Source organism: Syngnathus scovelli, chromosome 22 (assembly GCF_024217435.2).
Source record: "Syngnathus scovelli strain Florida chromosome 22, RoL_Ssco_1.2, whole genome shotgun sequence".
In the NCBI taxonomy this organism is placed as follows: Eukaryota; Metazoa; Chordata; class Actinopteri; order Syngnathiformes; family Syngnathidae; genus Syngnathus; species Syngnathus scovelli.
The window spans coordinates 5,885,078-5,905,661 of record NC_090868.1 but is presented as its reverse complement, the minus strand read 5'-3'; the positions used below and the strand labels follow the sequence as shown (position 1 = coordinate 5,905,661).

The following is a 20,584-nucleotide window of genomic DNA, read 5'->3' as shown; positions in this document are numbered from 1 at the left end:
CCAACTGCGCTTAGCGTTCATTTCAGGCGAAACGGCGCATTTACTTCTACGAGGGCTCGTATTAAATCTTTATGAGTGCCTCCGCGCGGACGTGTTTTATTTATTTTTTATTGTTTTGGCCTGTAATGATAATTCAGTGGTTATGCTGCCACGCTGCGAGATTTACACGCAATCCCTTTTATAAATAAAAGGAAAAAAACATTCCAAAATAAAGAGGGGGAAAGGGGTCATTTAGTTGTTTTTATTGAATTTTGTCATAGAAGTGAGGAGACAAATGCGAGACAGAAAAGATGGCTTGCCCGCCAATGTCGCTACAGAATGAAGAGAGAAGATGGGAGAAAAGCCGCTGCATGGTGTCACTAGTTTTGACAACAAAAAAAATCGGCATCACACGTTTTACACTCCAAGACAAACAAAGACGCCCTTTTTGTCCTTTTATTTCCTCGCTAAATTCATTGACATCAAGGTTCATTGGGGGAGCAAAATTGTTATCGCAAGAAAAAACACAAATAAAAAGAAACTGAACATTTGTCCTTGAAGAAAAGCAGTGATTGGAGGAGAGGCCGTCGCTCAAACGGCTCAGAATTATCAAATAGCGCGGGAAGTGAGCGCAAACGACACTAGCGTGCTTTTTTCTCTCCATGATATTCACAATTTAAAAAGATAAGACTGAGCGTATTTTTTTTTTTAAATTCATTTGTCCAGTCAGTTGTCCCCCCCCCACACACACCGTTGCACCGCTCCCCCCAATATGTCCAAGTTGGTCTTTGGAATGGCGTTGATTGGATGGTCAATTTTTGTCGTTTTTGTTTTTGTGAAAATTCTTATGTCGCATCGACGTTAGCGCCTGTAGCCAAATTCTTCGGCGTCGTCGGCGCGGAAGTCTCCATAGCGCCAAATGTTGAGCTGGTGAAAAAACAAAAGTCACATTTCATTTGACCATTTCATAGACCAGTACACACACCAAATTATAACATCTATTCGAGGACATTTCTTTTTTTTCTTCAGATGTTTCTTTTTCTGGTCTGCTTGGCTGTTATTGCCATGATTCATAGCTAATTAGCGCCTGTGCTAATTAGCACCAGTTATTAGAAGAGGAATCAATGAGCCATTTGTAGCGTGCATTTTTTTTTTTTTTAACGTTGTCTAGCGCTTCCCGCTACGGTAAGCAAAAACAGCGGCACCCCCACCTCCATCGAGTGGCAGTCATCGGGATTGCGCCAGGAGGTGGCGGCAGTGAGACTTCACTTTGGAAATGAACCCAAGACCACGTACACTACACGTTATAAAAAAGTCTGTTCTGAGCAGTTTAACTATTATTTATTGTATAGTTTTTACTCTGACATTATATAATAAAATATTTATGATTAATGATTTTTTTAGTGTGTAATAAAAATGGCATAAGTATTGATCCTGGTTATTTGATCATTATATATAGTTTCATGATTTTTTAAAAATATGTTTAATATTTTTTATACATATGTAAAACATGTACTAAGACTATTTTATTACCTTATTACATAAATTGCAGAGGTGGATGAGGTTTTGGTTTGTTTGGGCTCAAATTTGACCTCAAATTTTAGCCATAAATACAGTATGTATAAAAAAAAAAACATTACAGATTTTATTTTTTTCAAACGCATTTGACCTGTGTTTTAGAATATGAAAATCTACCATAATTGTATTTTTTATTATTTTAAATATATTAGATATTTTACAAATAATTATTTTAATAATCTGTCTAAAGTAATTTTTTTTCTTAAATCCTCCATTATTTAAAAATTGAAGATCTAATTTTAGAGTCATATTTGGTGCTATAATCAGTATGTTTGTGTTAAATAACTATGTGTGCGTGTGTTTGTGTGTGTGTGTATGTGTGTGCGTGCAAATGAGTTTCCAATTTTTGGTACACATTCAAACGAACACCATAATTGCATTCCACATTGTGTTTTCTCCTCCCCGAGGAACAGTATGTCACCTTGTGTCACGCTTGTTCCAGTTTCTATCTCCACCATGCACATTGTCACACTATGGACTGGCGCTAACTACTGCAACCCATATGGGGCTGTGTTGTATAGTGAAGAAAAATTAAGCCTGGGGGAGGACAGGAGACACCGCTTGTGCGTGTAACAGTAATTAGCATTAGTATATTAATTGTGGAACAGTTCTAATGTAGATTCCAAGCAGGCTAGACTCACCCTGGCACTCTTGGCGGATTCTTGACTGTTCAGGTATTCCTTTACCTGCGGGCAGAAGAGAGGGAATGCATCATATGTTAAGAAATTGGGATTGGCAAAATGGATAGTATTGAAAATAAGGCTTCAAAACATTCAATAGTGATATTTACACATTCCAATGGTGTTATGTTTGATTGATAATACTATCAAGTATCATGTGATCTATTCATGATCTATTCATGTAATATATTCATCAAATACTCGCATCACCTGCAACCGATGGGAGCCGGTTGCCGTTAGCGACGCTAACTGAAGTGCCTTCAAAGAAGCACCACAAAATACAAATGTTAATTTTTTTTTTTTTTTTTAAACTCCTGCCTGTACACAAGGCTCTTGGAATATTTCTAATTATGTGCACGGCGGGAGGACGGTGTTCCTGTGCCGCCGCTGCCGCAACCGTTTAGTGTGAAAGGAATTGTTTGCGAAAGCGGGAATAAAAGAAAAAGATAAAGAAGACGAAGCAGTGTGGAGCATATTGACTGCTTCTGCTAGAGCAGCCTTTTAGCCTCGCTCAATGAAGCGCTCATGAGTAATAGGGAGGAAAAATAAAGGGGGGGGGGGGGGGTTAGCGAGTTAGCCTTTGAGCAGACGCGGTCTTCGTCACGAGGAAGAGTCGTAAAGAACACAACACTCCACACGAACAAGGTTTGTTGTACTGATAACAGTGAAAACAGTGGCGCTCTACATGTTACTAAAATTGCTTGCAATTTAGCTCCACCCATCTGTCTCGTATACACACTTCAAATAGAATTGGACGCCAACCTCATATGTCTGTTATTGAGTTTTTTTTGTCAGTCTACTCATGTCTACCAAATTTTGTGTTCATAAGTGTAACTGGCTTCAGGGGCTGTGAATATTAAAAAAAAACACAAATTAGCCGAGTTATTACTGGTTATCAAAGTTTGACGCCATGTTGCACCCACAAAAACCTTGAAGGCTATTTTGCATCAGTCTATGAGGTTTAACTTCGGTGGCAGTCTTTGAGGAGTTGGTCTTGGAAATTGTCCCAAACCATCTGAAATGGTCTCTTCAAACTGAGATGGACTTCCTGTATCATTTGATTTTCTTTTGTGGAGCTACTCCTGATAGACATACTACTGTCTTCATTATCTATTTATGCACGTTTTGGTTTTGTTTGTTTGTTGTGAGGACATATTTCCCGAGTGAGAAGACCTGATTGGACAAACTACCCCCCACAATGAAAGAATTCCTGCTCCTGCTTAATGGAGGCGTTGTGTGTCTTATTATAGCAGCAGATGCGCTGGCATAGGCGCTGCACACTCGACACGGCGCTAACATCTGGTGCTCTTGTTCTCGGACTCGAGTGTTGCAGCGGCTGTGCGAGTCATCCGTCAAATCAGACTAAAAGAGATTTGTGGGGAGGTTGGCGGGGGGATGTAGTCATCGGGCCAGATGTCGTCGTAAAAGAAAAGAGCGAAGCAAGCACAATGAGCGCTGATGATCCCGCCACCGTCTTCTATCCACCGACGTCAAGGACGGCCTTTCCAGTTACAGACAACTCAGAGAACCCCGCGGTGGACGTTTTTCTCCTTTCAACGTGTTTCTAAAGCAGGCAAAATTGACAAAGGCACTAAAGAAAGGCTAATCTGGAAATGACGTAAACAGAAAAGTTCATGCAAGTGCTCCTTTGTGACTCGGTTGAAGGGCCTTCAATCGAGGAGGCAGAACGGAACAACAATATTGTGCAAAAGAATGCCAACAAAGAGAGAATTCATTCGAAGGTTGACAAGGAATAATGAAGACTTTAAGTTGACAACGAAGAGAGAATTATGGAAACGTCGGTTCAAAGTTGAGTCCTCAATAACGTCTCGCATTTTTGCAGAAATGGTCAAATCACTTGGTAAAAGCATTTCTACAAACGAATTGTGTGGACAATGTTGGAATTCAAGGGAAATTTAGAAATTTCCTAAAAGTCTGGACAAGTGGAAGGCAAACCGCATACTTTTGCAAACGTCGGAGGTGCAATCGATCCTGCAAGCCGAGTGACAGACGCTGCAATTATGAGAGAGAGCTCGGCGAACTTGCCAAGCTAGCTGTTCGCCGAGCTGGCCGCCCGCCTTGCGCCACATCCAGGTGGCGTTCTAAAGAGTGACAAATCGGCAGCGGCTTTTTGACAGGTTGTGCGCGATCTGGTGCGTAGGATTCGACCTGGCCCGCTTGAAAAACATCGCAAAGAAAAACACTATGCGAAAGCAGATTTTGTTAGTGACTAATCAAAGTCACGGCACTGGGAAGCCACTCAGCCGTGAAGGGAACAACGTCGCGTGTCGGGCCTTGCTCATTAACAGCGATGATGATCAGACGCTCTGGCTGCCAGACTCGAGCAGTCCATCTCCAACCAACCAAATAAAACAAGCCCCGCCGCCGCTATTTTCCTTTTCCTTTTTTTGTTGCTTTTTTATCGTTGTCCGTCTGACAATGCCTGTAGTTGGTTTGGAGTTGGTGTGTTGCCGGCACTCCCTGGGAGAGGTTCTGTCATTCAACATGGCAGCCGCATTAATACTGCAAGACCTGCGGCGGGGATTTTGGGCAGAGGAGAAGTCTCCTTGGGCAAATGCTTTGATATCAGCTGACCACAGCAATGTGTTAGAACCTCCATTTTAATAGACGGGTGAGGCAGGCTGCCATTTTACATCACAAACAACTTGTGTGTGGGTTTTTTTCTTTTTACTGTAGTATTTGAGGTGCCCTGACGGGGCCTTGGTGTTCCTCCCAGCGAGGCTGTTGGGGGGGATCAGGCGCTGTGCTGGGAATGCGCCATGACAAGCCCACCAGCATGTGCTCACACGAAGAAGGGTGGGGTGGGGGGGGGGGGAGACAAATGAGAGGGAACATTCTAGACTAGGCTCCCACCCCCCTCAAGGGCACTGTGAAAATAAAAACACACAAATATGGAAGGCAGACATTTTACATGCTGCTGTGTTTTTTTCTCTTTTTTTTCAGCAAGGTCATAAAAATAAAGTTTCCTAACAGTGACCCTGAGGAAGTAAAGTGATTTTGAGTTTTTTCAGATATCTTCCTATTTGATAACTATTTCTTATATAAACTCGCATCTTCAATATAATGAATTGTCTGATCTTTTTGTAAAGACAACTCAGGTTATTTTACCTGCAAAATTTACTGGAGGAATTTGCCATCAACATTTTTTTTTTGTTCCCATCAGGGGATAAACTTTGGACATCCCTGCTATGCGTTTGACTTCCAGATGTGCATCCCCTCAACCGTGTGTGTGTGTGTGTGTGTGTGTGTGTGAGAGAAAAGTGGAAAGGGTCAGGGAGGACATGTCCGAAGGGTCTTTGGGGACAAAGTCTGACTGTATGTGTGTTCAGTCAATAGCAGGCAAGCAGAAAATGTCCATTAAAAGGCCCCCCGCATCTCTAACTCTGGCTTGTAAATTAGGTATTGAGCCATTGGTGGAAAGCGGTCATGCTGTCCGACATCCATGACACTCAGTGTCTGTGTGTGCGTGTTTGGTGACAGGATGGAGGGGGGCGAGGGGGGTGGTCTTGATGAGCTGTGACAGGCACTGGGGTTGAACAGTGAGGGCAGCGACCTGAAAGTCTGTCAATTGGTGTTCCGGAAACAGCTATAAGCCATTTATAGATGACATGCGAGGGTGGGTGTCGGTTGGGAGCAATCGTGATCCGCATAACCCCGAATGTAACTTTTATTACCAGGTTATTCCGACATTGGGGTCAATGCATGCAGAAGCAACAGGTGGCGCTCAAAGCTTAAGGCCTATTTTGCCAAATAGAGGCTGGAAGAACGCCATGTCTGGTAAAGGCCCAATATATTGCGCAAAAATCCGAACGACTTGGAAACTAAAAAGGGATGGACAAAAGGAATAAGCTTTTTTTTTTTTAAATACTAAGTTAAGATTCGTTTGGGAAAAGCCAACCTGCCTTATAAAAAGATCCAAATTCCCATGTGACAAGCAGCACATTCCAACTGTGATTAATGGAAGGCGGCATCCCTGGAGGCATCCTAGCATATGCGCGCATCCCCTTTTCCTCTCATTTCCTGTATGGATTCCACACGTGTGTTTAACACTTCCCACCACCACTCTCCCTACTCTGTTGTTCCATCCTGCCACAAGCCATGAGTGCAATCATGCCGCGTTGGGACTTCCCTGATACGCCGGGGACTCGGTGATGAAGAAATACAAGTCGGACAAATGGCGGGGCGGGACGCCCTTTCTGGCCCCTCAAAGCTATTCACACGAATAGCCAAGTGTGAATATGTAACATTTCCCAATGCGCTAACTTGCTAATGCTATGCTGACTATCAGCTTTCTTAATAGACATATTCACACATTTGGATGAGTTGTACATTAATATACTCAATCTGTATATGTTCACGCCGGAAACATCTCGATCAATGCGGCAAGGCCCTTTGTTCAACATGATTGATGATAACTGAGAGAAGGACCGCTGCATCTTTGTATCGGATTAACAATTAGCACGGAGAGAATCATTAGCTTGTAGCACTAATGAACTTTTGCTTGCGCGAACGGCGGTCAGCGGAGTCAAGAGATGGAATTTGTTATTTCGTTTACGAGGATCTAAAAGAAATTGCGTGGCTGCTCGGTGCAATATTAGCAATAAAAGTAATTACATATAAAACGGCATACACAAATAAATTTAACCAAGCAGATGCTAGCGGAAATAGCGCCGGCTACGATGAGCAGGGGAACAACCAGGAAGGGTTTGCCCACTAATGGCACATTTTTATTGTCCATTATGACACTAATTTCGCTTTATTTGAGATTTATTTTAGCTTTATTCTCCAGTGGTAAACTTCTCTAACGACTTATGTTAAAATCGTACACATTGCTGATGACTATGACTAAAGGGCTCGACAGGCATCTTTCTATTTTAGCAGCGTCTAGTGTCGACAGTGCCAAGACAATTTAAGGATAGCTCAGTACATTCACTGTGCCAGAGTGAGTGGATTCATTATGCCTGTCTCAGGTCGGGCAAAAAAAAAAAAAAACTAAAAAAAAAAAAAAAAAGGGACAGATTTAACAACTCCAGTTGCCAAGTTGACTTTGCATATTCAAAAAGGAGAAAAGTTTCTTTCCTCATTTGGCTTATCGAGTTTGGGTCACCGCTAGTTTTTTTCCCCGTCGATGCTCTAACACCCCAGAGAAAAATCAATGCGCACTAACACTTGGAATTTAATCTACGGGAACGAAATAGCATTTTATAAATAAAAACAGCAGCTGCCACAGGAGAGTGAGCGGATCAATTATATGCTTAACGTAGCTCCAAATCTACTAGATAATCACATATATTTTTTATTATGGAGCCAACCAATAGCAAAATCGCTTTTTAAAACTTTAAAAAAAACCTAATTAACTGAAGCACAAAATGAAGTAAATTGAGCAAGATTCCCTAAGTTGGCTAACATTAAATAGATGTAGATGGCTATATTTTTCCCGCCCATTGACACCGCTCACCCAGATCCATATTTTTTAAGAGTGCATTTGAAACTGAAGAGGTCCCCGGCTGACCAAATGAGCCCATTTTCATTTGTTCTACATGAAGTATTGCTTTCTGACCATTTGATGTGAAGGGATTCCCCAATATGCGCACCAACAAATATAGATTGCTACACTGTATCCACACTTTGACATCACTCAGCAAGATTGCTTTTTGTTTTGAGGAGTGGCTCTGAGCCTCAGTAATGAACCCAGATAATGAGTAGTAGCCTCTCATATAAAGCAGCTGGTTTTACAAGACACAGCGTGTTGGGCACTGTGCTGCTGATGCACCAAAACAAGCAGGAGCTAGCCAGGTGTAATGTGCGCTGCGTCAAACAGTGTTACGGCGGCATAAAAAGGGAATAGTGTCCATCTGCTCCGAGTGTCACGCGGCAGGTGCGCAACGAAGACGCATGCTGCGTGCCAGATGCGGGCAGGATTAATCTTTACATTAGGACGGCCTGCATCTGCTGTACAGTCCGTGAACGCTAATCATATGTATGGGACATGAGTGCTAGCGACTCTACGAGCTGATTTGTGATTTTGTAGGACAGCGGCGTATTTATACGGTAATCCCGCATTTTATGGGGCGCACACCTCTGGGTCAGGAATATGACGCTTTTGTGGACACGGGTCGTTTCAGAAAAAGGACTGTTTATCCTTTGCTTCCAGATCGCATTTGACGTACTTATCCATATGGCGGACAAGCGGCGTTAACCTTGAGCGCGGCCGCGACTCGACTGGCGAGCGGCATTCGGGCGCGAAGGCTAAACGGCGGCACCCATCTGTTACGCAATGTTTAGCACGACACATTACGAAGTCGTCGTACTTCGGGTAATGAGCGAAGACCAGAGACAAATGACAAAAGTCACCCGAGATGAGTCTCAAGAGAGCTTGGGAGGAGTTTGCTTGGATAGCATGAAAAGCAAGGTTTTTAGCGTTTTATTATTTTGGCTAGGTGAGATCTGCTCAGTTGGATCAGTACATTTTTACATTTTTTCAAATAATTTTTCAGATTATACACGAGTGACAAATCTTCACAGATTTGTGCAACTCCTGGTCAGACTCTGTTCCTATCCGTATTTGTTGTGTTTTTCTTTCTTGTTTTCCAAAAACATTCATACATGTCTTGGGCAATTATGCTATTATGCTAATTAGGAATGGGTAAGTATCAGTATCTATGCTGATTTCAGCCTTCTTTCAATTCCTTAAATTAACAATACATTAGATTTGTCATTAATATGTCCAATTTATTCAGTATTTTGTAGTCTTTTGATCAAATTTTTACTAACCGGTATTGTCATATCAAACACAGTATTTTGTTTTGTTACCCGCAGTCAATGTACAAACTTTCCTTCCTCCCCAATTCTAACCAACTGTAACGGTGAGAATACAGCAGATTGTTGCCGTTGTACCGGGAGCAGAGGAAATAAACAAACCTTATCAGTGTGTTTTTATTAACTTTCCCTCTCGTGGGAGTCAGCGATGGCCAGCGGGTGTTGTACATCATCCGTGGGATTGACTCGTACTCCATTTTAAAGCTTTCAAGTAGCATCATCTTCTTTTTTTGCGCCCGTACAAAATGAGCAGGATCTTCTTTGGAGCCGGGAAGCGGGTCGGAATTACGAGCAGGGCGGCTTACTTGCAAGTACGTCGGCAACGCTGCAGCTTGTTAAAGCTTTTTCCGGATTGGAATATGGTTGAGGGGGAAGGGGGTGGGTGAAACGTCGGAAGGACTGCAGAAACCGACGCGGAATACTAAAGAGAAAGCATTAAATGCAACCAAAGCAAACGGCTCAGCTTATTAGACCGAGTTTTCCGTCCTTTGTCTATTAAGTCCATTACCTCCAGACCACATCGTGATCCTCTGGCACCTCTTTAGCGCCAAGAGTTCGAATCAATGATGCAAAGGGTTCAGTGAGGCACTTCAGTACACGTGGGGCCGATTATTCGCCAAAGAAAGACCTATCAGTCATAACCGTATACGTTTGAGCGTTTACGAGCAATTAAGACGCCAGCGGACATATTTCTCCGTGAGCTCGCCCGTTTACATTTTTAACTAAGTGGCAGAGTGACTGATATTGGCGAGCATTCGCCGCCTGTAATTGCAGACATGTAATTTTTCTTTATGTTAATATACCAGAGTGGGTCCATGGGGGAAATTATTTTAACGACCAGAAAAGTCAATGGGCAACATGGCGGCGCTGTGAGAAAATGTCTGCGGCAAGTCCTTTCTGATGTGAAATAATAATGGCGTGGATGGAAATGTGCTCGTTATCGAACCGGCAACACTTAAGAACTCAAGGGGGCCATTTGCAAATGGTGGTTGCATATGGTATTGATTTATGTGGAATAAATAATGTGTGCGGGCCTAAATGGCAAATAAAGGTAAAAACAATCGCAAACATCGGCCATTAGGCTATTATTTTGAGCGATATTTGAAGAGCCATGATTGGCTGATATAATCGGACGGACGATTAATCGGCTGGGCACTACTCATTAATTATTGTAAACTCTCCTTTTGGCAGTTAACTACCACATTGTACGAAGAAAAAACCCATACAGCCTAGAGATAATCCACAAAGTCAAAACACGAGCATGCGACACTGACCATCTTTTGCAGGTGCTTCTCTTTGCGTGCATCTACCATGACCAGACCCTCCTTGACCAGGCCAAGGCCAACATCGTCCTTGGTGTCGCCAAACTGTATTGTGACGTGAGGGCAGGTGACGCCAGAGTACTCCACGTTGAGCAGGCACTGGCTGTTGTGGATGTCGCGAACCACGCAGTCCACCACGTCAGCACGGGCATCTTCCTACAAAAAACGGACGAGTCGAATTCAGAAATAATGCCGCGTTCAACCAATATTATACACGACTCAGAAGTTAAAACAAAAACGACATTTTGTCAAGCAGATGCTAAATTTAATAGCAATCTCCAAAAGTAAATAGAAACTTCTCCCAAGCATCTTAAAAAGGTTGGGCAGTTTGAGCTAATTTCTGTTTTATCACATTTTAATGTATATTTTTGGCTCCTCATGCTAACTAACCAATGATAGCTAAATCAAAAACACTGGAAAACAAAGAAATATCAGACCCATCGCCACTTTAAGCCCATCAATCTCCTCTCTCTCCTCCTGCCCTGGTCTTGTCTCCATGGCAACCCCTTTCCAGCAAACTGCTCTTGGATGTGTGTGTGTTTGTGTGTGTGTGTGGGGGGGGCATTTCTGAATGTGCACTCAGATATTTGATTAGGTAAAAGATAATGAGTCCTTCTGAAAAGTGTGACAGTGTAAATGACAGCAATCAACAATCAAAATGGACACATTGAGTTGTACCTAAACAAGTGTCCAGCGTGACAATTTTGTTGTTGTTGTTGATTTGGTTCTCGTGCTACAGCTTCCTCAGTTTGTTTTGATTTATTTTTTAAAATCATTTTAGATCTGATAGAAATTCAACTTTCTAATCAACTGTTGACCTATTAAGGATATTTGAGTTTGTGCTGTTTCAGAATGTACTCAAAAGTCAAACAAAACCAACCAACGTGTTTAACCAATGTTTACCAAAAGTTCGTTTGAATGTTTGCGTAGAGGCTAATACCAAAGTATTAAGAGGCTTGTTTATGCAAAGTTCTTTCAGCTTTTTAACGGTTTGTTTTTCCTCCGTCGGTTGTCATGGTGGTTACACAAAAGTGTCTTTATCACTTGAACTCAAATGAACTGAAACGAAGTGTTTCTTTGGTTACATCAGTATGTAGAAGTTAAAAATAGTAAAGCACAGATAAGGATGTCAAGTAATTTTCTAAAAGTTGTTTTGGAGGCTGACTGGTATGCTGGATGACTTTTTGACTCCCATTTCAGGGGGAAATTTCTCTTTCCTGTCAACGATGGAACGTCTCTAACTCGTTCAAATCGAAAGAGTCCCAATTAAAGCACTTGTTGATGCTTGATGGTCTCAGCCGGTCTAGTGTGCAAATGTTTTCATAACATTCAGAGTGCTCGAGTTAAAAAGCCTCTTAAAAGCCAGAATGTCGTTGACTTTAATCGCTAATTAATTGACATTTTGTGTTTGTTGTAGAACTTTCATTTGGTTTGATTTATGGAGTCAGTGCGACTTAACGGTGCGGCTTTGACAAGGCCGTCTTATTTAAAGAAAATAATAATCACTGATTTTGTAGTACGTCACCCTTTATAAGCGAGCTGCTTTGATAAATTATCCGAGCTGAGTACAGCCGGTCAACAGACTCAGCGTTGTCGTGGCAACAATGTCCGGCGTCGCTGACTTTTCAAAAGGTGACTGCTTTTATTTCTGTCCAAAAGCAATAGCTGGAGAGAGTGATGTTTATTTGCCGCGCGGCGTGAACTCTCCGCACCCGGGAAATGGACGCCTGAGTGTACGCCTTTGCTGAGGTGAGGGTTGCACAAGAAGATAAGGTGGGTGCGACTTGGCCAGCCGAGAGCGACTGTCAGCTTGCAAGTGTGTGTGTGTGTGTGTGTGTGTGTGTTTGCAGTATAGGTGACGCCTGTGAGCGCTGCAACAGATGGGCCACTTCAGCCGTCAGGAGATCCCACGTGACAGCATGCTTCAACACTCAACACACACAAAGACACCAAGTGACCAAGCACATTCTGGATACATACACCGTGTTTATAATTATGCAAAACACTTTTTTTGCCCATATTTTTATAGTCTATGCTAATGGCCTCATCAAGTCATTAAAAGTTACAATATAATCAGAATGTTTTTAAACAAACCTCTCTATGATATCAGTTTTTTTTCTAAAATCAAAAACATCTAAACAGGTTAAGTTAGATTCTAACATTGGGGCTCTCTGATAGCAGCTTGGAAATTTTTCCAATCGTTGAACTTGTTAATTTTTGGGCATCTGCTTGAATAATTTTATTTGAATCATTGGTTTTGTATTAATGATGTTTGGTTTATTGTCAAAGTTTGTATTTGAAAAATAAATGTTAAAGTATTAGTACACACATTAACCTCTGTTACCACAACAAAAGCACCGAAGATTGGTGCCGTTGATTACTTATATTGAGTCCCAGGTACTGTGAATCAAAACCCAATCGGTTCAAATGTGAATGTGACCCCCAGAATCTAAAGACAACATTGTGATTGATACTACAATTGTGAATTCATTTGAAAATCCAGAGAAAACTGGACACTTTGATTTTTATATTTATATTCTGAAAAATATTTAAAAAATTAAAATGCAAAAAAATAAAACATCCAAAATGAATAAAGCAATATTTTTATGGATAAATAATTATAACAAATTGAACTTGAAAATTAAAAATAATATAGAATAATAAGATAGGTTAAATAAAAATGATACCAATACTGAAGGATGTTCATGTATTGACAGGTATAATAAATGAGAAGTGGTTTGAAAAGACAACTAAAATAAACAAAAACATACATTCATAAACATAATCCTCCTCAACCTTGCGTGTCTTGTACAAATTTGAACGTGTTAAATTGTGTTTGTACCCACTCGATGTCAAATGGATTTGGTTATGCTGTTCCGCCCCAAAACAGAAGTTCTATTTTTGTTACTTACGTCCTGTGGCACCTGGATGTAGGCGAGGGCGTACTCTGTAGCCTGTGCCGGCAGCGTTCTGGTGCTGAAGGCGGGCGGGATGGTGGCGAGGCGGGTGGACGACACGGTTTCTCTCTGGCAACGACACATATTGTGTTTATTATCGTCATTTGTGTCAAGCTTCCAATTCGGGGCCGGGTGTCAGCTGGGGGTACACGAGGCTTTGGCAGCTGCCGGAGAGCCCGGAGTCAAAAAGCCGACGCGCGCCAGTCAAGTGCACGCTGAGACAATACGGCAGCCGTGACAATTAGCCCTGATTGCTGTGATTATGCCTCTGAATAAAGACATTTGAGTAATAAATGAGGCAGAGCTGTGAAAATAACTTTTTTGCGTCTGTGTGTGTGGGAGGGGGGGTATGATCCCCCCCTCCCTACAATGGAAATGGCATGTTGCAAATGATGACAATTAGTAGCTCATTCTGTGTTTTTTTTTAGTCACTTGCAATTTGAATTTGGTTCACCACGAAAGCTGAATTTTAAGTGATGTCTTCTACAGGACTGTCTCAGAAAATTTGAATATTGTGATAAAGTTCTTTATTTTCTAAAATGCAATTTAAAAAAAAAAGTCATACATTCTGTATTCATTACAAATCAACTGAAATATTGCAAGCCTTTTATTATTTTAATATTGCTGATTATGGCTTACAGTTTAAGAAAACTCAAAAATCCGATCTCAAAATATTAGAATATTTCCTCAGATCAAGTAAAAAAAAAGATTTATAACAGCAAAACAAAATCAAACATTTGAAAATGTCTATTAATGCACTCAGTACTTGGTTGGGAAGCCTTCTGCATGGATTACTGTATCAATGCGGCGTGGCATGGAGGCAATCGGCCTGTGGCATTGCTGAGGTGTTATGGATGCCCAGGATGCTTCAGTAGCGGCCTTTAGCTCATTTGCATTGTTGGGTCTGGTGTCTTTCAGCTTCTTCTTCACAATACCCCACAAATTCTCTATGGGGTTCAGGTCAGGGGAATTGGCAGGCTAATCAAGGACAGTAATGCCATGGTTAGTACACCATTTACTGGTGGTTTTGGCACTGTCGGCAGGTGCCAGATCATGCTGGGAAATGAAATCATCATCTCCATAGAGCTTTTCAGCAGACGGAAACATGTAGTGCTCTAAAATCTCTTGGTACACAGCTGCATTTACTCTGGACTTGATGAAAAACAGTGGACCAACACCAGTTTACTGAACCAAGCTGAGTGTTTTTCAAGGCTCAGGAGTTAATTAGATGATTCAAGTGATTAGTTGAATACCCTACTAGTATACTTTTTCATGATATTCTAATATTTTGAGATAGGATATTTGAGTTTTCTTAAGCTGTATGCCATAATCAGCAATATTAAAATAATACGTTTGCAATATTTCAGTTGATTTGTAATGAATCCAGAATGTATGACATTTTTGTTTTTTTAATTGCATTTCAGAAAATAAAGAACTTTATCACAATATTCTAATTTTCTGAGACAGTCCTGTATACAGATACAGAATCCTATGGACGCATTCCCGTATATTGCAGCTCAAAGCAATACGAGCAAATATTTCACCAATCAACGAGCTCCTAAAATAAATAAATGCTTGAATTCTCTTAAATGGGTGACATGAACAAGATAAGATAGCACAGTGTGACAAAAAAGTCAGTCCGAAAAAGCACGTCCCTCCTTTAACGAGGCGCGTATATTAGACTAACGCAATCAAGTGCACTCTAGAGTCGAGAGGGAGAACACCTTCAACGTTTGCTACCAATCAAGCGCCTTCAGATTTATTGACGTCGTATTAGAGACTCGCACAGTGGTTGTAAATGTGTCTCTTTTGAAGGAAAAGGAGGACACAAAAGCCCTTTGTCGGAGTGGACGGACGCAAGGTGATGCCCCAATGCATTGTGGGAAGTGACCCGGAGCACACTGGATAACACACGAGGAAGTAGTACCTTGGGTGATGCCGTAAAAGTGCACTGGTTCGCGAAATGAGTCGCACCCAGCCATAATTCAGGAATGAGGTTTTAGAATTATCTCAGTTTTCCAATACAACATTGCGCTAAGCATAGCATAGCATAGCATAGCATAGCATAGCATAGCATAGCATAGCAACTGCTGCTCTGCCCGACTTCATGTTTATGGAAAACTCAAATCAAAGCTGTCCAACTCATTTTTCGAATGTGCTAACTATGTAATTGAAAATTAAAGAAATACTGTTTTCCGTCACTTACATTGCCGTAGTCGATGTAGAAGACGTGCACTTTTGCCGCCGACTCTACTTTCTCCACTCGGGCTCTGTACCTGCAGGGGATAATGTTTCTGTCATTATTCTCTTCGCTTCGCAATTGCATGTTTTCCACTTGGAGACAACTCTGGTTTTATATTGCAACCACAAACGCGCGAGCTAATTGGAGCGGTCCATAGTGAAGTCCTGCTTTGATTCCGACACCTACCATTCACCATCGGCGAACTTGGCTATGCAGAATTCGCCCCGGCGTGGAGCGTAGGCTCCTTCTACGGGGGGCTGGGTGGCGAGCTCTGCTCGCATGCTCTCCATCAGACTCTCCAGCTGGCTTCCTAGTGGGGCACAAAGTGATTGACAAGAGAGAGATGTTGGGTGAAGCTATTTCGGTTCAATCATAGGGTAATTTATCAGGATTTCAAGAAAACCGGGAAGGTAAGCACTTCAAGAGGTCCAGCAACCTACCGAGACAAGGTCCCAAAATAGCTCAGAACCAATTTGCTAGGAATACTGAATCAGAGAAAAAAAATCTAGAGTTTTCGGTGGAAAAGAACATTCCCCGTATTGTATTCTGCTTGCACTGAATGATTGCAGGTGGTTGGAAAGTGTGTCGAGTCTGCAGATGCATGAATCAAAGATGCTTGTTAGCCAAAGAGCCTCAATGTCAGAATACAGACATAATATTAGATAAAGGCGCCCGAGTCGCAGATGTAAACACATGGCAAGTTGCATGGCAATCAGTCTTGCAATTACTCCCACATTGCGTTTCTTAAATCTGGCGGGTTAATGCTATGCGCCCTCATTTCAATCTGCCCCGAGGTTACTTTCACAAACGCAATGTTTGTTTTTGGAAGACGCACCCAGCCCATTTGCTCGGGTCATTTGCGGCGACCGCGTGTCGTCATTAACACCTTGAGCTCCCCGCGTATGTAAATAGTTACGGCAGGGTTATCTTCGTCAAGACAGGCGGCATCATTTTATTAACTTCAATCGGGGCTATGCAAGGATCGGGAGCCATTTTGGAGAGTGCGGCTACGTCAACGATTTACAAAATGGCGTCAATCTTTTTGACGTATCTATTTCCGCTTTGTGTCCAAAAAGACGGATACATGAACCTTGAGAGAATGCTATTGGTTCTATTTATGTAAATGACAAAGCACGTCCAGATGGAGAACAAAATGGACAACGCAGAACTCAGTTTTGGGATAAAACTACAAAGCAAAAATATAATGCAGTAATCCCTCGTTTATCGCGGATAATTGATTCCAAAAACTACCCGTGATAAGTGAAATCCACAAAGTACGGTCACCAACAAGCATTTGGAGCAATACTACATTGTCCTAAAGGTTAGACACATGCTTCCTCAATTTAGACGTTTTATTTTGTTTTTTAATTTGGAAAAAAATCTGCGATGTAGTGAAGTCGCGATAAACGAAACGCGAAGTAGCGAGGGATCACTGTAATAATAATTCACCAAGCTCGTAAGTTGGGGCACGGACTCAACTTTCTACATTGACTTCTGAGTGAGTTAACAGCGTCTAACGCCACCTCGGGGCCATAAATAGCACGCGCCTTGGCCGCCAGCGCTAACATGATTATTACAGCTTGGAGTGATGCAGTCAAAGGCCGCTGACAAGCGTCGCCATGGTTCGCCGCCTTTAACGAGACGATTTATGACCCCTGCGTGCTTCTGGAGATTCACTCCGGCCACTTCCCGAGTCAAGTCCTGTCACGTCTGCTCCCAACATAAATCCATCACGGTCAATGTCTCCAAGATATTCAGCGCCTTCAAACCAAACATGGATACCCTTGATTGGGAAAATGTGAAGGACTCCTGCTAATTACAACACAGATAATTCGACTAACGGTGAGTGAGATTTGTTGGTGTTGAAATATATAAAAAAAAAAAACGACTAAAATAAAAAATCTTTTGGTCTTTCAACCCTGAAATGGATTGATTAGGCTTTCTCGGCTGGCTCCATCCTGTCGAATGCGTGTTTTCTGACATAAAGAACCCTCAGACGTGGTTGCCTCTTACCTCGCATTATTCACACTTCCGCCTTCTACGCAGAGCAGCTGTTCCTCACCTAATGAAGCCCCCCCCCTCCCCTTCCCCAACGGCCCTTCCTCTTCCAGGCAGGTCGCTCCTCAAAGCCTGAAACCCCTTTCCCCATCTTTTTTTAATCTCGACTGTTGACTTGGAATATATCTCAGGCGTCATGCGGCGGGCATTCATCAATGGGGAAGCGGCGAGCTTGTTGCTCTTTTGGCCTTATGTCTTATCGGGATTATTTACCTGCTTTGGCTTTAATGATTTTCATACATGGCGCTTAATAGAATCCCATGCAGCCTTGGGATGTGCGGGAAAAAGGCCACGTGAGTCCCAAGTGGGCTGCCCCGCTCTCTCTGCAAGGATGTTACGCTTAGATCTCGAGCTATCATTTTCTTCCATACATCACATTATTTTTCTCTCTCGATGTTACAAACTGAAATGTTTGCATTTGTCTGTCTTATGGTTGCATTTTTTTTTAAAAATCACCGCTGGATTAATTTGCCTGGAGCCAACATTGGCCATCAAACATTGATCATGTGATCGCTACTAAGCTGTTGTTACAGCGCAAATTGTCACGATTGAGCTTTATCCTTCTTAGCGGGCTGCTCGCTCGTTTAATTAGAACGCGCTTATTCTCTAAGTCAACATTCACTCAACTACGAGGACTACGACTTGGTGTCTTTGATAAACAGCTGATGTGGCATCCAATATTCAGATTGCAGGCACACACACCATGCCGCTAAATACTTAATGGGCTATATTTAGCACATTATTGTTGTGTTTTTTTAATGAGGTTGGCAGCGGAAAAGTGGGGGTTTCTATTTCCCGGTCGCATTTGCTTGGAGTGGCCCGTGTCTTTGGAGTGCGCAAGGTCGCAGAGATCTATGCGGGTCCCCCACTCCAGACAGTAATTACATATAGCCTACAGAGAGAAAGGCCAACGCCGAGGGAAGAAGGAAAAAAAAAAAAACTCGGGCGGGGTTGGAATGGTGTGATAGCCCTTTGAAGGGGAGATAATGTGTGTGGGGAGGAAAGTGAGACAATGCCAGATAAATGAGTACATTAACAGATAAAGAGCCGTCCAATGAAGTGAGGATTAAGGAGCGCAATCCCTCACGCTTGCTGGCGATTTGGCAAAGAAGAAGAAGAAAAAAAAACGCTCCAAACGTGAAATTAATCACTTATCGAGCGCGTGTAAAGATAGCCATGCATGAAGAAAGCTGCACTTATGAGTTATTAAAGGGGGAATAATTAAAATGGGAAAATGGGAGGGTTGGGTTCAAGAGCCGAGTTGGCGTGACCCGCTGAGGGGATAAAATGGGAATTTTCTCCAAGTCATTTGACAATCGCTAGGAAGATGAAAGTGCTGAGGTTATTTGGTGGGTCTGCACGTGCCCGCTGAAGTGCAAAAACAGCTGTGAGGCCTTTGCAGTTTTCCTTTATCAAGCCTGCACAACACAGTGATGGAGCTTGGTAGCATTTTTAAATCAAGCCCCTAAATCCTTTTTAAGTTTGTAACATAACATTTTGTAGACATGTCTATAATGAGTAGACCCACAAAAAAAGACACATTTTGGTTTCAGGTGTCCATTTTAGGGGTCACTAGAATTTTTTGTGGGTAGAGCCTGGTGGCAAATTTTGATGACTCTCCCCAAAACGGGAAAATCTGAAAACAAGTCTCTGCCGAGTGCCACGTCACCGTTCCGTAACGTAATTTATACAGTACGGTGCTCGGCTGCCGTGATTCTACAACAACACTTTGATGTGCTCTTCAAGGGCTTGCTATGACTTAATGTGGCTTTGAGCGAGCGTCAGCGAAAACGAAAGCGACCGAGAGAGAAGGAAGGACGGCGGGAGGGGAGGCAGGGCCAGTTCCCCGATGGGGTTTACGCTCCCGGACAAAATCTCTAGGACAAATCAGTCTTTGAAGGCCTTAAAATGGCTGCTTTAAACCAAAATGGCAGACTTCCTGGGCCTTTTTGAACACTGCTTCTGGACTTTTTTGTAGGTCTACTGATAGACAAATTTCATTAGAATAATTTCCAACATTTCTGTAATTTCAAGTCAGCCTTGATAATATGAAGAAAGATTTCAAGCGTGCTCAGGAGCTACTCAGCAAAGCGCTGCTTGATCATAGAAAATGTTTTAATGCGTTTGATACTACTATTCGTAGCGAGTCCATGTGCCTCGTGGCAAATGACGCTGAAGGCGTCAGCCGCTCACTTCAATTGGAATAGCAGGTACTGCACGTGGCCCTGGTTTTTATCCTCGTGTTTACACCTGGAGGGGGAGCGGAAGGTCGGACTAGCTGTGTTAGCCGCAGGCACGAATGGGGGCCTTTCAACCTCCTCGTCGGAGCCTACAGCAAGATGATGAAAAGATGATCAGTCGCATGTTTGCGCTCTCAACCCATTGGCTTTGTAAACGTGAGCAAATAATACTCAGCCTGAGTTTTGTTGTCACTTGTGGTGGGTGCTACTAATCTAGAATTATCCGGGGAGGGGCGGTACGGAGAGGCTTTTTGGGTGAGGATGTGAGGGGGTTGGGGGGGTCGTACTGAGCACAACACACCAGGAGATGTATTACGTGTGCATTCATTCATGTGAAAACATACATCAGCCGGTGTGGGTGTGCATCCAAGCGGGAGCAGCAAGGACTGTTAGTTCTCCAGTCACAAGCGACGGGGTGATGGATTCCTGTCATTGCATCGCGATAACAACAAGCGGCATGTCTATGGCTGCGGGAAATTGGGGTTCTTTAACTTGGCCTGGTGTTTAAAGGCGAATAAAAATAAACGTCCTGTCCCGTACCTGTCTCTACGTCCTGGGTGTACAAGTGGAGCATGTCGGTGATTTCCGTGACGTAGACCGGCTTGTATTTAGCAACGCGCTCTTTCTCCTCGGACACGTGCACCACTTCCTCCTTGGGCTTCTCCTCGTAGTTGGCCCACACCTACAA

General features: G+C 42.7%; 1 protein-coding gene across 1 annotated transcript in view; it reads right to left on the bottom strand.

Annotated features, from left to right (window-relative positions):
* Positions 1–226: 226 nt before the first annotated feature.
* The window catches only part of snd1 (staphylococcal nuclease and tudor domain containing 1), a 103,680-nt gene continuing 83,322 nt past the window's right edge, over positions 227–20,584 (bottom strand). The window contains exons 18-24 of the mRNA XM_049760579.2: positions 20,437–20,578; positions 15,785–15,908; positions 15,563–15,632; positions 13,312–13,425; positions 10,352–10,555; positions 2,199–2,243; positions 227–906 (exon numbers count right to left, since the gene is read on the bottom strand). Coding sequence (XP_049616536.1) covers positions 841–906; positions 2,199–2,243; positions 10,352–10,555; positions 13,312–13,425; positions 15,563–15,632; positions 15,785–15,908; positions 20,437–20,578 — 765 coding nt within the window. The 3' untranslated portion in view covers positions 227–840. The remainder of the gene's footprint in view (positions 907–2,198; positions 2,244–10,351; positions 10,556–13,311; positions 13,426–15,562; positions 15,633–15,784; positions 15,909–20,436; positions 20,579–20,584) is intronic.